General features: G+C 38.1%; 1 protein-coding gene across 2 annotated transcripts in view; it reads right to left on the reverse strand.

Annotated features, from left to right (window-relative positions):
• Nucleotides 1–19,353, reverse strand: part of RGS7 (regulator of G-protein signaling 7) — a 256,859-nt gene that overhangs the window by 31,400 nt on the left and 206,106 nt on the right. For both annotated transcript variants that reach the window (XM_009893635.1, XM_009893636.1), the window contains exons 9-14: nt 13,629–13,703; nt 12,435–12,533; nt 11,612–11,673; nt 10,010–10,120; nt 9,406–9,531; nt 1,644–1,830 (exon numbers count right to left, since the gene is read on the reverse strand). In XM_009893635.1, the coding sequence (XP_009891937.1) occupies nt 1,644–1,830; nt 9,406–9,531; nt 10,010–10,120; nt 11,612–11,673; nt 12,435–12,533; nt 13,629–13,703 (660 nt within the window). The remainder of the gene's footprint in view (nt 1–1,643; nt 1,831–9,405; nt 9,532–10,009; nt 10,121–11,611; nt 11,674–12,434; nt 12,534–13,628; nt 13,704–19,353) is intronic.

The raw sequence follows: 19,353 nt of genomic DNA on the forward strand, positions 1-19,353 counted from the left end.
GGATCAAACGAGCAGAGGTCTGACAGGAGGAAAAGTCCTGCTTGCATAAAGACTGAATACTCCACATCTTCCATAAATGAAGTAAAACAAGTAGGATAAGAAAGATCTGGAAGTAAAATGGTGTCGAAATTTTACACCTTTTTTTTAACAAAAATAAAAATAAAAATTGGATACTGGCAAGGAATTTAATTATCCTTTACAGACTCAACTACAAAGATATTTTTATGGTTTAAAGGTTTAAACCATTTTTTTAAGGTTTAAACCTTTAATCTTGCTAGATTGCTTATATGTGTAACATGCCTTTGGTATACACTGCATTCCTGTATCTCCAGAGGCTCAGCAGATTCAAGCAAAAATTGTGTGTTTGGCTTAATGCAGAGTACTTCAAAACAATAGGTATGATACAGTGTTTAATGAAAACTGTATTGTTGCATCATAGGTTGCTAGTCTCATAATAGCAAAATGAAAAGGCGGTAGAATTATTCCCCCTCCTATCTGGGGCAAAGGCACTTTCCCAAAAAGTAGAAAGCCCTGATTCAATTCCCTTCTCTCCTTTGTGGGACTTGCAGCAGCATCTCCTTACTCCCAAGATGATGACCTAATAATCAAGCTGTAGGAAATTCTGCAGGGATATGATCTTAATCTCTCCTTTTGACACCATTTCACTACGCATTAATAATTAAATTTTCATTACTGGGCTGCTGATGAAAAAGGGAGGGTGGTACTGGTTCCACTACTTTTACTGTGAATCCAATTCTTTTCTATTGCTTTCCTCAATAGTCTGCAAAGATGAAATATTAAGTTATAAGTCACATGAAGTGTCATATTTAATATGGAAGTACTTGGTTTTTCTTCTAAGGAAAACCGAGATTCATATTTTACTGTTTTGTTTTTTGAACTTTTACTTCCAATCTCAAAAATACAAATATTGTCACAAATCTAGCTCTGGTCAAAAGTATCTTCTGATGATGGTATTCAAATTGTGACTAAATCAGACCCCCAAAAGCCAAATAAGACATTTACAGACTGTTCTTTACTGCTGTAATACTGATTACTGAAGAGCAGATCTTTAGGATTTTTGCCCAATGTTCTGTAGATGGTAGTTTAATCAGGTGTAGCATATACAACATCTGTGAAATACAATATTTCTGCATAAGCTGTTACAAAATGTTATTTCTCACATGGGTCATATTGTCTTCCTAATGGGAACCTATGACTCCTATAAATTGTAACAACACTTTTGGACATGCATTGAGAGAACAGACATTGAGCCTGTATCAAGGGAAGTTTTTCAGACAGACCTTGAGAACTAGAAATCAATGTGTGTGAGGGGGAAGCTTTTCTCTTAATGTAGCTGAATAAGAAAATTCAGAAAACAGGAACATGAAAATATAATTTTCACTGTACTATATGCTTTGTTCAATTTGAAGTCCACTTGAAGACTCTATACCAGGCACAGAAGTTTCCTGAAGATCTTTAGTTATTCATAGGTCTCATGAAAGAAAGAATGTTTGCATCGACAAAATGGCTTTTTAGGAAACAGAGCACTACCATTTAATTCCCAAATATATCTTATTTTTGTATATAGATTTCACTAGCCAATATTGTATTTCAAATGTCCCTAAACAGGACTGCAAACTCACCTGAGCATCTTCAAATGTGTATCTTCCAGGGTCCTTTACATTCTGCGTGGTTTTGTCATAACTTTTTGAATCTAGATTGATAGCGCTGGGTGCACCTGGAGCAAGAAATTCTTGCCAGATTTCTTGGACGCGCGCAGGAACTTCACGGATAGGCCTCTTCTTCAGGTCTTCTACCGCTAACCAGAACCTGTGGCACAATATAGCATCTTGACTTCTAATTCAGTATAATCATTAATCAAGTGCTCACACTCTCCCTTGCTCTTAAAAAAAAAAAAAAAAAAAAAAAAAAAAAAGTAGTACCTGAAGTTTTAATCTAAAACATGATAAAATAAGAAAAATCTGATTTTATGTTGGGACCAGCATTCTGGTATACTGTCTCAGGCAATCAGTCCACCTTAAGAAGCAATTACTACAAACCTCTTCATGAGACGAGTGGGAAATCCTTCATTACTTATGTATGGATAACTTGCTTACGGGAAGGTTTCCATTTAACTGGAATTAAACTGAGATTTCATTTCACCTGAACCGCGAGGGCTTATATATTGCTTTTTGACATTCCTTCTAAAGCTAATAAGAACTTACGTTCTTGCTATCTACATTAATCTCTCTGAGTCCTGCTAAACTATAAACTGTGTAACTGTAATTTTTCTTACTATTACTCCACAAATCATGCATAAACTTGAAAAGCATTTGTTTTGCTCGCTATAATTTAATTTATTTCTTCAGCATTGCATTTTTATGCATATTTTTACTAAGATGCTGGATGGAAGTACCCACTCTCTTCTTTTCTGCTGCCGAGCAAACCAACATCAGGCAGCCACATAGAGGGCAGGCCAGTTCACTGCACCCTTCTCACTCAGTCTGGAGCAGGATCACTATAAAGGTCTTGAGCACTTTGTGATCACAGCTAGCTAGCTATAAGCTTTGATCTTCACTTTTCACTTGATATTATGACTCTTTTATCATTATTTCTTTTATGGGTGTTTAGGCTCTCTCACTACCCAAAATAATTCCAAATTCAGCTAGCATCCCATGCTTAGACGTGGTGCAGACCACTTAGTTCTCCCCACCACGAGAGCTCAGCTAAAGTTTGACTTTGTTAAATACGCACTCCTTCATCACACAGATGGAAGAAGCCTGCGCTTATCGTTGCTATGGTCATCTTCACCTTGCTGAGATGACTATTTTATGTATTTCTACACCCTTCAATTTCCATAGTATCTAAGCACAATCTTTCTGTCTATTAATCCCTCAAGATTCTCCAAGAGACAGAGGAGTAATATTGTCCCAGTTTTGCAAATATATTAATAACATAATAATGCACAATGGTTTCTCCAAGGTCACAAAGGGGGTCTGTGCCAACAGAAGAACTCAGTTTCAAAGATTCTGGTAGCATCACTTATCTCTATGAATCACAATGTGAATTGAACATAGCTCTGCACAGAGCCTGAGGAAGTATCCTATGAATCTGACGGCAATGCAGTAAGAATAGAGGCCTCATAACTCAAGTTTAAAAATTCCACTGCTCACAAACTCTAATTCAGTTCACTCTGTCAAATTTGGGCAACCTACTTTGGTTTCCTTAAGCTGCTTTCAATATTTGCATTTAAAAGTGTATATCCTGCAGTGCTAACCCCTTCAAATGCATCTTCTGGGACTGACTGATTACTCATGTGTATCGAAGTCAGGTAAGGAATAGAAAAACGAAAGGGAAGGATGTTCTTTGTAAACACACATTTTCTATCACCCTGCAGACATCCTGAGGATCTAGCTCAAAGCTGTCACATTCTTGTTTGTTCCATTATATCACTGCCAATACCTATGGAAGTCCCCACAAACATGCCTCAGGATGCTATTTTCTTTTGCAAGTGAACTGTTTCCATATAGTGGGTTATACTCAATTATGGGGAAATAGATGGCAGATAAATGTTACATCTTTGAGGAAACATTCAGCTTCCAGCATAGAACAGGCAGGTTGTATAGACACATTCTTACAGGGTGAACACCAGCTCTTTGATAGATTAATTTTATTTTACTCTTCTAACATTAGCACTCAAAACCAGAAAATTTGAGCTTCTAAATATAGAAACCTCTGTAAAAGTGGGAAGAAAATGCTGATTTCTGCGGTATGTTATGTCTAGGGTGCTTACTTCACAGCCAACACACATTTTAACATTTTAATCTACTTAGTGATCTTTCAAGAAAAAATGCCTGCCCTCCTCCCTCTGAGAGCTAAAGTCAAATATGCAAAGTTAGGAAATGCCAAAAATAAGGCTGCCACCTCTTGCATTTTCAAAAATAACTTTTCTGAATATCCCATGGCAACCAATAGCACAGATGAAGTTGAAATAGAATCTGCAAGACCTCAGCACAGGGCCTCAAATCAAAAGAGCTCCCTGTCCCCTTTTCCAGCTCTCAGCCTCATGAGCTGTGACCGAAGCAAGAGAAGACTCCTGTAGCAAACAGTACACAGTGTACAACAGTAAATACAGGCAAGATCAGGAGAGGAGAAGTGGAGAACCCAACTGCATTTTTGGGGCAACGATCTACACAGACTTAGTGCTACTTTGTAGAAGGAACTAGAGCTCTGCCTCTGCCCTTGGATAAAACTCTGTATCTTGTGTCAGTGGTGGTTTGCTTTTGCATGGAGATCCTCTCTAGAGGAGTCCATTTGGGCTGCTGCACACTGGGTCACACGCCAGACGTATAGTCAAGCGAGAGTGTATAGCATATGACAGTCATACATCCAGCCACATGACATGGTAGGACACATGTTGCAAGACATCTGGGGATTATGTCCTCCAGCTGGATTACCTTCAAAGGGAGGGTGGCCTTGCCAGAAAAACAGCACAGCTGCAACACAGCTTCTGTCCCATGAACTGACCTAAATGTCAGATGCAGCCATTAGCAGATCTCAGATCAAGCCAATACGTTAAATTTAGCACACAGGAACACAGAGTGAGAGAAAAGCTGCAGTGATTCTCCAGAAAATGTGTGAGGTTTAAGCAGAGTGTGGAGCCAGTGAAGTGGAAATTACCTGAGCTTTGCACCCAGTGCATGTGACACAACAGGTTGGAGGACCTTTCAGCATTTTCAGCAAAAGCAAACAAAAACCTTAACAAACTCCACGGAGAAAATCAGCTACCATATTTCTAGGAGCAGGAAAGACTACTCTTTGATTGCAAAGTTCACCTTGCCAAGTACAACTTCAAGCTTCAAGACATAGTAGGGCTGAAGGTCTTCAAGAAAATGACAGAGAAAACCATTAAATCTTGCAACTAGTTCCTTCTCATCTAATCTGCAGAAATCGCAACATTGCTGGAACTTGGAGTTTAAGCTTGCGTCTAAATGAGAAATAAGGCACAGGCAATTTCAGCCTTGAGGCTTAAATTTTGGTCAAGTTATTAGCACCCCAAAAAGGGTCTCATAATCAGCAGTGTGAAGGATAATCATTAGCAGTGCCCATACTGTGTGGGAAAGTGTAACTACCAACACTTCTGTTCAGACTTGCAGGACAGACATCAGGGACAGTTAATCAACCTTCATACTTTGTAACATGCAGAACTCTCTCCTCCACCACCAGTGAAGACAGAAGTGTCTTGCAGTTAAAGTAATCAAGAGTGGTGATCAGTAATACAGAGCAAAAAAGTGAAACCGAAACAGGCTGCATTAAAAAAGAAAACTTAACCTCTTGCACCATTCTCCCTCTTCTCTAGTAAAAGCACTGTTATGGTGTTATTAAAAGAATAACCGGGACCACTGAAGGAAGTTTAACATAAAATTAAGCACTACGACTGAAACAGTTTGTAGGCAACACTGCAAATTTTAAGTAGTGTATATGTGGGGTTTTATTTTTCTACAGGACATAATTGAAGCCTCTAACTCCAGTAAAGAACATTTCTACAACTTTAATGGATGAATCCAAAATAAACACCTCACAAAATCTCAGCTTGCAGGGGGATGGTCAGAGAAAATTTACTGAGAGAAAACATCTAAATTTAGCTAACTCCTCCGTCCCTCTCTTTTTTTTCTAGATAACCAGAACTCAAAGCCCCTTTTCCCTATTGACTAATACATTACAGAAGCTAATAAATGAGGATCAAAGGAAGGGGCAAGGAGTCCAGCGGCTTTTCCTTCTGTGTGTCATGGGAGATTTCCTGTCATGACTATCCCTTCACTAACCCGGGAGGCTTTTGCAGTCTTAGCACTGCCTTGGAGATCACACCTACTGAAATTCTGCATTATGACTTGGACAGGCTTTCACGTTGGCAGGCCTGAAACCATTTAGATCTTTACAGGCTGCAACTCCTAGAAAACCGCCACTTGGGAGCAAATATACAGTCAGCATATGAATATTAACTTTCCAGAGAATTCTGCAGCACTACAGACAAAGGAAGGATATGAAGAAGAATGAGGATTTTCCACAGAGATGACAGAAATTAGGTCTCCAGGTGCCACATTGCAGTAAGACTCATTTCACTATCTTGCTCCCTTTGAAAGTCCATGTTCAGTGCTTGGACAGCCTTGTGACCAAGCTTAGTACTATTGGAATACACTCAAACTTAAGTCTTGTGAATTTTAAACAATGGTCACCATGTTTGTAACAGGCAGCGGGGATTTTATAAATCTATTATCCAAATCATATGTTACTTTAGCTATTTGTTCCGCGTAGGGAGCAGCATGCAAACCAATCCCTCCAAAAAATCTGCACGGTAACAAGAGGTTACAATTCATAGCCTGCATTAGGTGAATGCAGAATCCAACCTGGGTGTTGGCAAACTTCAATCACATTGTAATGAAGCTACCGCACTGACAGAACTGCTTAGTTTTATTCCTTTGCTACGCTCTACAACACCCCTTTAGAGAGTGACATGCTATGAATCCCAGTTTACAGGCAAAGGAAAAAAGCACAGAGATACAGAGTAATAAGGTGAAACTTAGTTGCGTTCCTAATCATTGCACAGTTCTTAAGTTTTAACTCACGGCTCGTTTATTCATCCCTGTTCTGTTTCTTAAGACAGGATCTATATCCACTAAGAATGAGATTCTGAGCCAGCTTAGACACTCAGTCCAAGTTAATGAAACACTAACACTGGGACTTTTAGCTACATAAGATAATCACACTTGAACAGAAACAGTGCATCTGGTAGATTATCATTTCACGGTTTTGGCATTTTCTTTCACCAAAGTGAAGTATAAGACTTCTAAATCAACAAATACTGAATCTCTAGTGTCTGCAGTCCCCTGCTGTATCCTGTGTACTGTGCTTGGTCGCTTGAATCCAGCGTCCCAGCTGTCTTTTGAGAGCAAGTTTGATCCCCTGCCTGATCCTTCCCAGAGACAGCCTTTAAACTCATATTCTCTGTTGCTCAGATATTATATTTTATAATGGTGATATAAGAATCAAGAGAGAGAGAGAGAAGAGTAGATGGCATGTCAAGGAATCAGCTCTGAACAAATTTCTCCAGGGAATTTTTCTGGATCAGTCACTTGCAGTTTGCCTGTGGTTAGCATTGTAAACAGGATTAGAAGAAAGAGCTAGGGATTATGCGGGTAACAGTCTAGTTGGCAGAGAGACAAATTAATCACAGAAAAGCATAGGAACTGCAGCACACACTGGGCTGGACAGGTTCATGTTTGAACAGCTGCTCTGCATAAGGAATTGCCAGGATGCTCTTTAAATAAAAAAAAATTACCTTTCCTTTTCTTGATATTATTCTGATTTTTTAAACTTCATTTTACCACTTGGATTTTTTAATTAAAAAAAAATATCTGTATCTGTCATTAATGAAGCTATCAACATACACATACAGGTCAGGCCATATTTCCATGTGGGAACCACAAACAGAAAATATCGTAAGGTCTAGAGTATCTAATATATATTTGTGTGTCCTGGTTTGAGGTAAAACAGAACCAATTTTGGTCAGTAACTTTGCTTCTTAGCTGGGCCTCTCTAACTACTGAAATTAACAGCACATTGTGCAGACAATGTTCACTCTGTCAGAGTGATAAGACCAATGTTTATAGCTGATGCCCGGGCACGGTATGCAGAGAGGCTCCTGCTTATACTTATTGCTATCACACCCAAGGGCAACCAACTTTGCTATTTGCCCCGTTGGAGGGTCGGAAGTGGAAAGGCGCAGTGGGGTCCCACCTGTGGGAGGAGCGGACAGGACAGGTGACCCAAAACTGACCAACGAGGGTATTCCATCCCATCTGCCTCATGCTCAGTATAAAGGCTGAGGGATCGAAAGGTCAGCTCTCTCTCTTCCTGCAATGGCCGACGTCTGAGGAGGACTCTGTTTGTCTGCCTGCGATCCCGATCCTGAATGCAGATCCAGAATCCAGTTCCCGTCCGTCACTGAGTCAGCCTGGGACTGCCCCAGTGCCAGCCGGTGTCGTGATTGTCATCTCGGGAGCTTGATACGGTTTTGCATATATTTCATTATTTCTTTTTTTTTAAATTTTATTATTAATATTTCATTAAAGTAGTTTAGTTCCTTCTAAACTCGTAAGTCTCTTTTTCCTCCTCTGCCCCTCTCTCTGAAGAGGGGTAGAGGAGAGCATCTGTCGGTCCCATCTGGGGTCCTCCAGGTCCCCAGTAGCCGATTTGGCCTAAACCATGACATTGTGATACAAAATTCAATGTTTGAACACAAACATGGACAGCAAGATAGAAAAGTCCACCTTCAATTATTCTGCTGACAAACTGAAATGAACAACAAGGAGGTCTGTGCAATTACTGAGCATGTATGAATCAACACCACAAAATGCTAAGTGCCCCTTTTAAGATGCTACATAAATGTAGTTCTCGTAGGAATGGCTATGCTGCACCAATTCAGAGTGAGAACTGGCATAGAAAAAAAGTAGTTTAGGATTTTTCTGAGTTCTACAGTGTGTGCAAATAGGATTTTATACTCCTTATGCTATTGGTGAATGGTAAGTGATACAGATGACATCTAACAAGAAGGTGGAATAAAGAGAAAAATATGTTGCACATGCTTTCGTACTTTGTACAGTTTGACTTATCTATAGAAAGGCTGTTATTAATCCCTCTGAAATAATTCTTACCAAAATATTCCTTAGAACAGCGACAACAAAACATGCTATTAGCCAATGGATGATCTACCATTTTTTAAAACGAAATAATTGTTCTCCTTCACTTAAAAGTAATTCTGTATATATACTTTTAAAAAAAAATACACTAGCAGCACCTTTCCATTTTGCACTTAGTGAGGAATTTGAGAGCTAGCTGTCATACTACTGTTGTGTCAGATCCACAAGTACTAGAATCTTGGTGGAAATTTTCAAAAGACCAACGATCCCCAGAAACCTGACCAACAGTGAAAGCCTGTGAAATTGACTTTTACATCCTTTATTTATTTTTTAATAAATTCTCTTTTTTTTTTTTAAATTTTACCATTCTCATAATATTTGACCTAATAAAAGATACTGGACAAGCTTTGAATGGGTCAATGTTTTAAACCTGTTTAATAAAATGAGCTGAGAGAAAAGCTCTTACATGGGTAGTTTGACCAAGAGTTGGACATGAATGGGAAAATACGCTTCGTGTGAGTCTCTGCTAACTATATCAATCCTCCCCTCAGCCTGAATATGGAAGCAGGCAGCAATCTGCATGAATGGATTCTGAAAGGTAAGACAGGAAAATTTTTGAAGGGGTCAAAAAATGAAAAGGTATCAGATGAAAGAAAATCCCAATGCATCTTACAAACTATTACAAAATAAACTCCCTCTCATTTACCTTAAATTTTCTGAACTGAATTCTGACTCCAGGAATTTGAGAAACTGCTCTCTCCCCACAGGGTCCTTCAAAGCTTCATCCATGCCAAACCCCCATCGTTTCACCCTCTGCTGTCCTGGCTCTTTGCTACAGAAGACAAAAAAAACAGAACCCACAATCAGCAATACTTCAGTATTCTAATACTCGGTGTTCATAATTTAGACTAAGTCCTAAAGTTCAACTACAGATTTTTCACCTTCCAGATTGCTTATATCTGTGCAATGTTCAGAGACGAGCAACCAGGCTGTTAGTACTTACACAGGATGAAGGTAATAGGCATGCATTTAAGCAGAAGAATAATGACTTCCAGCTAGGAAATGTTACCAGATTTTAAAAGACGCATTTTTTCCCTAAACTAGAAACTAGTTACTGTAACTTTTTACACAGATTTATTAATCCATACCTCTTCCTGTCTTACAAAACTGTAAATCTGGAAAGACCAAAAGGATACTGCATTGCCCTTCTGCCTCAGTATTTTCCCGCAATACCTCTGTCCAAAATCCTCATGTTTCAAGAAAAGCCTGTTATACCCCCTTACCCCAAGAGAAGAAATAAAATTATATACCTTGCCTCCAGTTCCCAGAAAGTGGTGTCATCTGATATCCAAGGGTTTGAGGGATCAGGGGGCACAAGAAAAGGATCGTATTCCAAATACTGCTCTGTATAAGCTAATAGACTAGGAAAACAAAAGCATCAAACATTGTCATGTCAGGAGGTGAGGAAACTTGATCGGGTTACCCCAGTTAACAAGTTACCTTGCATCAACTGAACCATGGTAACCGGGTGTGCACACAATCACAAGTCAGGTACAAGCTCAGGCTAAAGTAGGGTTGCTTAAACCTTTTGAAAGTGGACCCCTGAAAAAGGAGTGGTGGCTCAGGTCTTATCGAGAGCTGAAATAAAATAAACTACAACCTAATACTTCAACATAGTTCCTTTTAGGGCTCCTTTAGGCACTAATAAATTAAATCAAGCAACCTCTTCCATGTACATTTGCTTTCATAAAGGAACACATTTTATACCCCTACGGTTTTAATTATCAGTTCCTTTAAAATCTGTTCTAAAACACTGCATGCTATTCAGGTCATATTTATTGGCCCTCCAGCTGCTGGGACTCCTTTTTTTCTCTTTTAAATACAGTTAATATTTTCCTTATTTCCAAATCAAATGGCACTACCCCCAAGTTTATTGCTTTCCAAAGAAACCCTTTTCCAAATTCTTCAGTATTCACGAATTGGTTCTGACCCAGTTGAACACGCTAAAAACTTTGCTTGTATTCTCGTAATTTACATCTCCCATGCCCTTATTCCCACTTCCCATGTTTCCTTTTTCCTCATAATTATTGAAAAATTAAATGAGGACAAATATTCTCTCTTTTCATTCCTATTTATATTTAGTCTGTATTCCATTTTTAGTGTTCAGCAAACACAAATTCTTAACCTGTTCTCTTTATAAATATATGTGTTTGTATGTGTATGCCTATATACACATACGCACAAATGTATATAAGAGAATGAAGAACCATTTGTATTTGGCTTAATTTCCTTTACTAAGTCTTATGCAGCTCAACTTTCTGCTATTTTCAGTAGTTCTGTATTTGATGTGTAAGATAGAGCATTCCTTTTCTTTACCTCTTCTCTACTTAAGATGTAGTTAGTCTTTCCAAGGGGCTTTTTATTTTATTTGCTCTCTAGCCCCTTCTTGACAAATTTTCATCTTATTTGGAGAAAGATTCCTACTAGTGTTACATCCTCTGACCTGAAGTAAGCTCAGACTGACTTTGTTCAAGCACTGAGCTCCTCACCCAGGCAGCTCTGCCGATTGGTTCCCTTGCTTTGTCACCGATTGCCCTTTTGAAATATCAAAACAGTAACCCCAGACCTATTTCTATTTAGTTTGCCTGCCAATGCAAGGTGAAACTTGTGACCGCTTGGTCAGAGGCTCCTTCAGTCACTCTTGGGTTTATCAAAAATGTATCACGGAATATCTGGGCCATCTTTTACCAATAAAAGAACTTCCTACCTCCCACTTAAAGTAAACTGTCATCAGTTATTTCTATGACACCTGAGCTCCTTTGTCTCTCTTTCTTTGAAGCTGTTTCATACTGACATTTTCCCAATAGTTATCAGTCTAACTGAAAAACCAGAAGATGTGACAATATACTTACCTCTCTGCAACTTTTGACATTTTTAATCTATGTCTGTCTAATTGCATTTGCCAGTGCTTAATCTGCAAGAAAGGGAGGCAAAGAGTGTTATGAGTAATTCATTGTTTGACTCTATTTCCATAACTTTTTTATTAGGGGCTATAATTTAACCTTAATTTATCCTAGGGCATAGAAGAGAAATGTATCTGAGTTAAAACAACATTTCACCAGCGTAGTTCTAAAATAAATGGAATTTTCCATAAAAGAGAAAAGATCACACAGAGACAAAAAAAGAACCCAATATAATATTTTCCCTAAACATTCATCAACAGAAATCCAATTAGCCTTTTTTTAGATTTTTTAAGGGAACTACTAATTCTTCGGAAATTTACCTTCTCCCAATTCTAACGCCTCAGGAAAGATTAATGAAGCATGAACAGTAGATAAATGTGTGAACCCAGATGTGCATACGTGGAGTGGTAAGTACACTCCCAAACCTCAAATCAGTGTTGAGAGGAAGAGCAAGTTGTCTACTGCTAAGCAGGCTAATGATCTTAGCTATGCAGAGAACCCACTAACTGGCCTGCTGCTAGCTGCTTTTAACTGCTTGATGCAAGATACAAAAAATATCAGGTGTTTAGTTTTAATTAGTTTAGTTAATTAGTTAATTAGTTTTAATAGAAGCTACTCACCTAAATCCACATATCCTGAAACAAGGATAAGGTTTACTAAACGTTTGCTAGATCTGTTCTGAACTACTTCCCAGTTACAATAATTTTTGGTTTAATACCTACTTCCCTAAAATGTTCATATAAAAGTACATGTTTGTAGTTATTTTTCAAACCTCTTGGTGTAGTTCATCTTCTGTAGGTGGCTTAGTCTCTGGTACTGGTGTGTGGGTAGGGCTGTGACTTCGAATGTCGTTTTGTAAGCCATAGACAGACTATGCAAAAAATACGGAACAATGACAGTTGCTTTCAGACAATGCTTTCTACACATACCCATACTAACTGTGATGTTTTAGTACAGTATGCTCAAGATGTTAGCCAAGATAAGCTTTTTCTGAAGAAACTGCAAATAAGCCATGCACTCAGATAAAATTGTGCCTCTGTACCATGGTGTAAAATAACTCCCAAAATCCCACGATTTCATAATGCCATAGAACACAGGTTCTACTTTTATTATGTGTCAATATTAACAGCATAGTAAACGTGGGGGATGATGCTGAAAAGCAACTATTACAGTAAGTGGAGATGACCAGTAAGAAAAGAAGAAACAGCATGCCGAAAGGTAGACTATCACAATTCATTGTTTGGATGATTCCCAAATTTGCAATTACTGCTTCATAAATTACAATCATCTGGATCTTTCACTACCATAAATAAGCTAAGCTAAAACTTTCTCTAAATCCACCTTCCTTTTTAAAACATATTTTTCCATGGGTTGACACGAAAATATACCTTGAAGGGAGTACTTTAATATTGGAGTCAATCCACATTATTACCATACAAAGGATTTGAAAGAAAGTGTTCCAATCCATCTACACATCCCCAGAGAACTTACACTGTTCATGTCTGGATCATAATTTAGATGAAGCTAATTTCCTCCACAATTTCTGGTCATCCATTTGGGGCTTAATTGTAAACTAGAGACACCCTTTTCATTAAGGCCAGCACAAGAACTGCTGTTATAGTTTACACGGCATTTTTAATTGATTTTTCCTTAATTACTGACGGAAACATTTTAACATGCTTTGTTCAATCTACTACATGAATAAAGCACGCAAAATTGAATTTTATTTTCATATTCTCTATGTATTTCTCCAAAACCTTTCTTATGTGATAGTATTTACTTAGTATTAGCAAATTTGTTAATACTAATTCATTTAAGAGTTTATGAAATAATAACATACATACATGTATGTTATCTTTGCAGCTGTAAGAAAAAATCGTTTTAAGAAACTATGGAACTTCATAAATATATAATATATATAAAATTTACTTCCACCTCCTGCTTTTAATATAACAACAGTACTTACCTTTCTTGTTTTATGTGGATTTCTCATTCTTGAAGATTTTTTTATATCCACTTCAGTAGTGTTCACACATCCAGGCTATTAAAAGGAAAAGAAAGGAAAGCACAAGGATAAAATCTGCAAAGGAACTCCATATTCTTTTCATTGAGATACTCCTCCTCAGTTTGCAAGGCTAAGAAAACAAATAACCAAAGACACAGCATAACTTGATGTACTTCTGCAATAGTCCCTAAAACCTAAATAACATAGAGCCTAAGGAAGCATCTCAAGTACCATTTTATCTGGCTTATTGTAAGAGAGAATCTTTTGCTATTCAGCCTTGTTTACTGGACCCTATGATGGTTTTTAGGACAAGTTTTACTGTATATCTTTATGTTGAAAGTACCGAAAGCAATGTACAAAGGAGCAGAAAATATCTGAATGCATATTATAAGACATGCTTGCAGCACAGAGAGGTATTAATTCAAATTAAATTGCTATTGGCAGTATTTGGGAATTTTGGAGTGAGACACTGAAGACCACATGCTTAGAGCTCGTGACATCATGAATTTGAAATAAAAAAAATTCTCAAGATAACAGAAACAAATTACATATTTCTGCTTTGGTTTTGCCAAGGAAGCCATACAATGTGCCTTCTAGCTATCCCTCTAAGAAGCATGGTTGACCAAATGAGAAAAAATAAATAGAATTGTGCAGTAGCCACTTCAGCTGTGAACCCCAGGCTCCCTTCAGTAGCATCTGGGTTTGGGTCACTTTTTGAAAGATGATCTTTTCTCCAAAAAGATGAAAAAAATGTGCCAAAATGGGACTTGTTTCAAAGAGAAGAAATAGAAGAGAAGGGAAGGGAAGGGAAGAGGAAGAGGAAGAGGAAGAGGAAGAGGAAGAGGAAGAGGAAGAGGAAGAAGAAAAGAAAGAGAGAAGAAAAGAAAGAGAGAAGAGAAGGGAAGGGAAGGGAAAGAAAAAAGAGAAAAGAAAAAGGAAAACGGAAAAAGGAAAAAGGAAAAAGGAAAAAGGAAGGAAAAGAAAAGAAAAGCCCCCCAACACAGGTTTCAGCAGCCTAACAAGAAGACTGGCAGTCTAAACAGAATGACTCTCAACACGACTGATTTGGCTTTCAAAGATTCATTCTCACCACTCTGTAGCTTCCCAAAGGATACAAGGCCTCTATTTTCTCCTAATTCATCTTCCTTTGACACGTCCCTCTAAGTACGAACTCTGCAGAAATCTGTTCTTTACCCATTGCTGGAAACAACTAATAATAAATGTTATGCTCTCAGGTGGGTTTTACTTATCGATTTTAGAGGGATTACATTTGCCACTGAGAGTGGGAAGTACAAAATCTGCTCTCTAGCGGGAGCAGATTTTTAGTGAAAGTAGGTTGAGGTTTTTTACTGGGAGTAGCTAGATGTAGAATTTACTTGTCAGACAACCAAGCTGGACTTATTATCACACTAATGATACAAGCTTTGTTTTCTTATCATAATGTAAAATTCCTGACGTGGATGTAAATCTTCACAGACAAAAATTTTAAACATTTCTCATACAGGCAGAGCCAAGGAACAAATACATTTCATTAAACAGGCCAATGGTACTTTGTCTCTGGAAATATTTTAAATAACACACTGTTGGTTTTTGTTTTTTTTAATGCAGTATGATTTTAAAATCAATAAGTAAGTTTTTATTATGAAGTAATACAATAACGTTTGTTTGATCATATTACATTTGCAGTATAAATAGTTCCTCATCACTAAGAATAAAACCAGGCACATAGATAATAGTCTCAAGACTGCTGAGCTAGATTTGGGAAGGTACACTTTGTGCTTGTGAACAAAAATGGTAGCTTTTTAAACTCAGAATAACTTGCAGCTCTCAATGACAGACTGAAAAATACAAAATCCTGCATGATGGTCAATTTAAAGGCAGAAAGCAATTTCACAGGGCAGTATACTGAGATATAAAGTTAAAAAGAAAACAATGTGTCTACTTTAGGATTATGGCAGCAACTGGCAGTGAAGATAAGCTTTTAACAGCATCTACAGCCCTTGAATGCAGCCATTTGAATAGCAGGCACACTTACATAAGGCACAAACTGTTATTTGTTTAGTTTTCAGTTATGGTTTGTTAAAAGCATCTCCTAAAATGGGGAGGGGAAGAAAAAAAAAAGGACAAAAAAAGGCATAAACCTCATCCAAAGCCTTTTTCAAGTCTACCAGCAGTAAACTGGTATGAACAGTCCTAGCACCTCACCCAGGTAAGTTAGATGCCAAAGCTGTGCATATTGATGCAAGGGACACAACAATCCCACAATCCCACAATCTGGGAGATTTTTAGGAATGAAACAAGGGTGAAGCTTTTGCTGGTTGGAAAGAGACCCAACCCAATACCGACCTTCTACCGCATCTAGCGGATTGTTACTGACACCTGGCTGTTTAAAACCTCTCAGGCTGCAGTAAAGCTGCCGTGGCATAGTTCAGCAGAGGCACTCAGGAGAGGCTGTGAGGGCAGCAAGTGGACCAAGGTGTGACCTCAGGGGAGCCCACAGGAGAGCAGCAGCAGAAAGGCAGAGGCAGGGAAGCATCAGGAAGCTTCAGTGCAAAAGGGAAGGCAGCCAAAGGCTCTATCACTACTCTGGCAACCTGGGGTAACAATAGGAGTTTAAGACATATATCACTACCGCTATACAATACCATTCTCATAATTTGATTTAAATTATATCACTGAAAGTACCTAATGTAATCGGGGCCACAATTAATGTTTTCTTCTCAACTGAAGAATATTTATTAAAATGATACTTGTCGTGAGATGGGATTTATTGTTTCTCTGGTGTTGCCCCACTTCATCTGTCAATTTTTGGGAATAAATATCAAACATCTTTTCAATTAAAACAAACACAAAAGCTTGCATTATTTGACCATTTTGCTAAAATAACTCAGAGTCTTTCTGAGAAAACCTTTGCTGGACAACATTTCATTTTATTCGTATGCCCCCATTAACGTAATAAGTATGTGTGTGGATACAATTACATCCAGCTGTGTTTTCTTTTTGTGTTGCTTTTTTAACTGGACTACCATAGTTCAAATAGTGAGATGCCTGTCAAAGTGCTCTGCTGCAAGATTCCCATTTAGTATGTAGTATATAATTTGCATACTAATACTGTAAATAGTTTTCAAACAGATTTCCTGGAAGACTTGAAACCTCTTCTATATGTGTAAATAGAATGCTTATTTCTTTCAAGACTAATATTCTGTATGAAAACAGTTCCCCCTCCACACACACAGAGCAAAGGCTTGTGACCTTGTTGAAATGATTATACAGCAAGATCATAACCAGGGGAGAATTTGCCCCTTGTCTGTTTTTAAATAGCCATCTGAAAAACTGTCACATATTCAAAGGAAACTTAGTTTCTTTTCATCCATCTGTTAGCATGCCCTTATCTCAAAGTACAAATGTCACTGTATTAATTTACAGCAAAGGACGTGTCAGTCCAGTCACGATAAATTCACTGCTGAGATAAATGGATGAGGATAAATAATATAAAAAAACATGTATAAAAGATTTTTTAATCCCCACTTCAATTTTTGGATAATCACATTAGTATGAATTCCAAGCAGCACAACTTTCTATTGATGCTGTCTAGGAGGCTTCATAATAGGATTCTGCTAAGAAACAGTGGAAGGAGGAAGCCTTCTCTGCAAGGAGAGGATGATCAAGATCTCCAGGTCCAAGAACTTATATGCTTGGACCTGGCTACAGACAGTATTTGAAAACTGCAACCACCCGAGAGAATGTTTAGTTAAAAAAAATCCACTTGAAATTCATAATCTTTCCCTGATAACCGTGGCAACAGTGAATTAATTAATTAAGCCCTTGTAATAGTGCTAACTGAATTAATTTTTTGACACCTGTAGCAACTCTCTGGAAGAATTCGTTGTTTACATCAAATGGGAAGATTTAGCCATTGTGCATTGCCATCCAAATAGTGCAGAATACCTCGTATTTATAATCTGTTTGCTGTACAAAGTTGCATATTCCAAGGGCCCTTTTTATTGCCTGGCCGCAGAGCCAAAATCAATTGCTATCAACACCTTTTTGTGCAAAAATCTCTTTGCTATGATGTAGCTGTAATTCTAGTAAGTCTGAAATCCTAAACAGAAAGTAAATGAATGTTTATAATGATGTCAGTTTAAGTTTTGATGTTTTTTTCTTTCTTAAAAAATATGTCAATTTAACTGTGAATCTATTTAAGCCAAATAACCAGAAGTTTCCTTGTATCTGAGACAAATACACCCATGTATGTGGGAGGGAATAAGCTCATGCATTGCAATAGGCTGGGAACTGTCTGTCTGTATTGCTCTGTAGAAAATGATCTGAGGGAGAAGCTGAACGTGAGTCAGCAGTATGTCCTTGCAGCAATGCAGACAAACACATACCCAGCTGCATTAGCAACAGCATAGCCAGCAGGCAAAGGAAGTGGTTATTTCTTCCTACTCGGCATCACGAGGATACATCTGGAATACCAAGACTACTTTTGGGCCCCATAAACAACACGAGAAATATATTCAAAACGGAAAAGTCCAGTGGAGGAACAGACTTTTTTCTGTCTGCAAAAGGGGAGCTCTAACTCCTGCCTTCTGCTGCCTAAAAGGGGCTTGCAGAGCTAGACCTGTTCCATGCACCATGAAAGGACAGGAGGCAATAGTCAGAAACTGCAGTAAAAGAAATTCCAGTTAGCTATAAAGAAATATTCTGCATAATAAGAGGAAGAAGTTGCTTAGGAGAGGCTTTGGAATCTCCATCCTCAGTGATTGTCAAAGCTTGTTTAACCAAGGGCCTGGACAACCTTATTCCATTTAAAAGTTAGCACTGCTTTGAGCAGGAAATTGGACTAGAGGACCTCCAGAGGTCCCTCTCAGTCTACATTTCTGTGGTACAGCCTATGATCTTCACCAGCTGCGGGGACTGAAATTCAAATAATCCACCTTGCAAAACACTCCAATCAAGTATTCACAGCCATGTGACATTCATCACCCTGCCCTCTCCTCCCTGCAACAGCGGGACGGAAAGACAAGACTGGTATTTGCTTCCTCTGCTGCCTCTGGTCTCTGGCAGCCTGTGGTGTGTACTCAACCCATACAAACAAACCTAGTGATAATTTAGAGGAAATGTAATTTCACAGCCTCTTTAGCTAAAAATGCATAGGTGCTATTTAAAATAATTACCTCATTTCAATATGCACACCCATAAATTCAGGGTGCATTAAAACAGTAAATATTTAGGTAGATTGATTCACGTCCCTTACACAATTTCATTGCATTCCAGTGTCAATACGCAATGAAATAGATCTTTTTTTGTTTTGCAAGCATGGGCTAACTTGGTAAGTTTAATTGCGAAAGACTGAATTTCAAGATCTCCAGGCTTTCAAAATTTAAACATTATAAATTTAAATCACAGACACGGATACAAACAGAACAGATTTTGGCTTCCACTTGGAAAAGATAAAGTCAGACACACAAACATAAAGACAAGGCAGAGATTGAAAGCTGTCATTTATATTATTTGTAATAGCAGACTAACACAAATATAGTAAGCTTAAAATTTGAAATTTCCTGAGTGTGAAACGATAGCGTTACCTTCTGCAACAACCTAGTCTGCTATTTCTGTCATTGTTGCTATTTCTGTCATTTTTCTAGGAAAGGAGTCTTCTAACCCTCAGCAGTCACTATTCATA

This window comes from Charadrius vociferus, unplaced genomic scaffold, assembly GCF_000708025.1.
Source record: "Charadrius vociferus isolate BGI_N301 unplaced genomic scaffold, ASM70802v2 scaffold309, whole genome shotgun sequence".
Classification (NCBI taxonomy): domain Eukaryota; kingdom Metazoa; phylum Chordata; class Aves; order Charadriiformes; family Charadriidae; genus Charadrius; species Charadrius vociferus.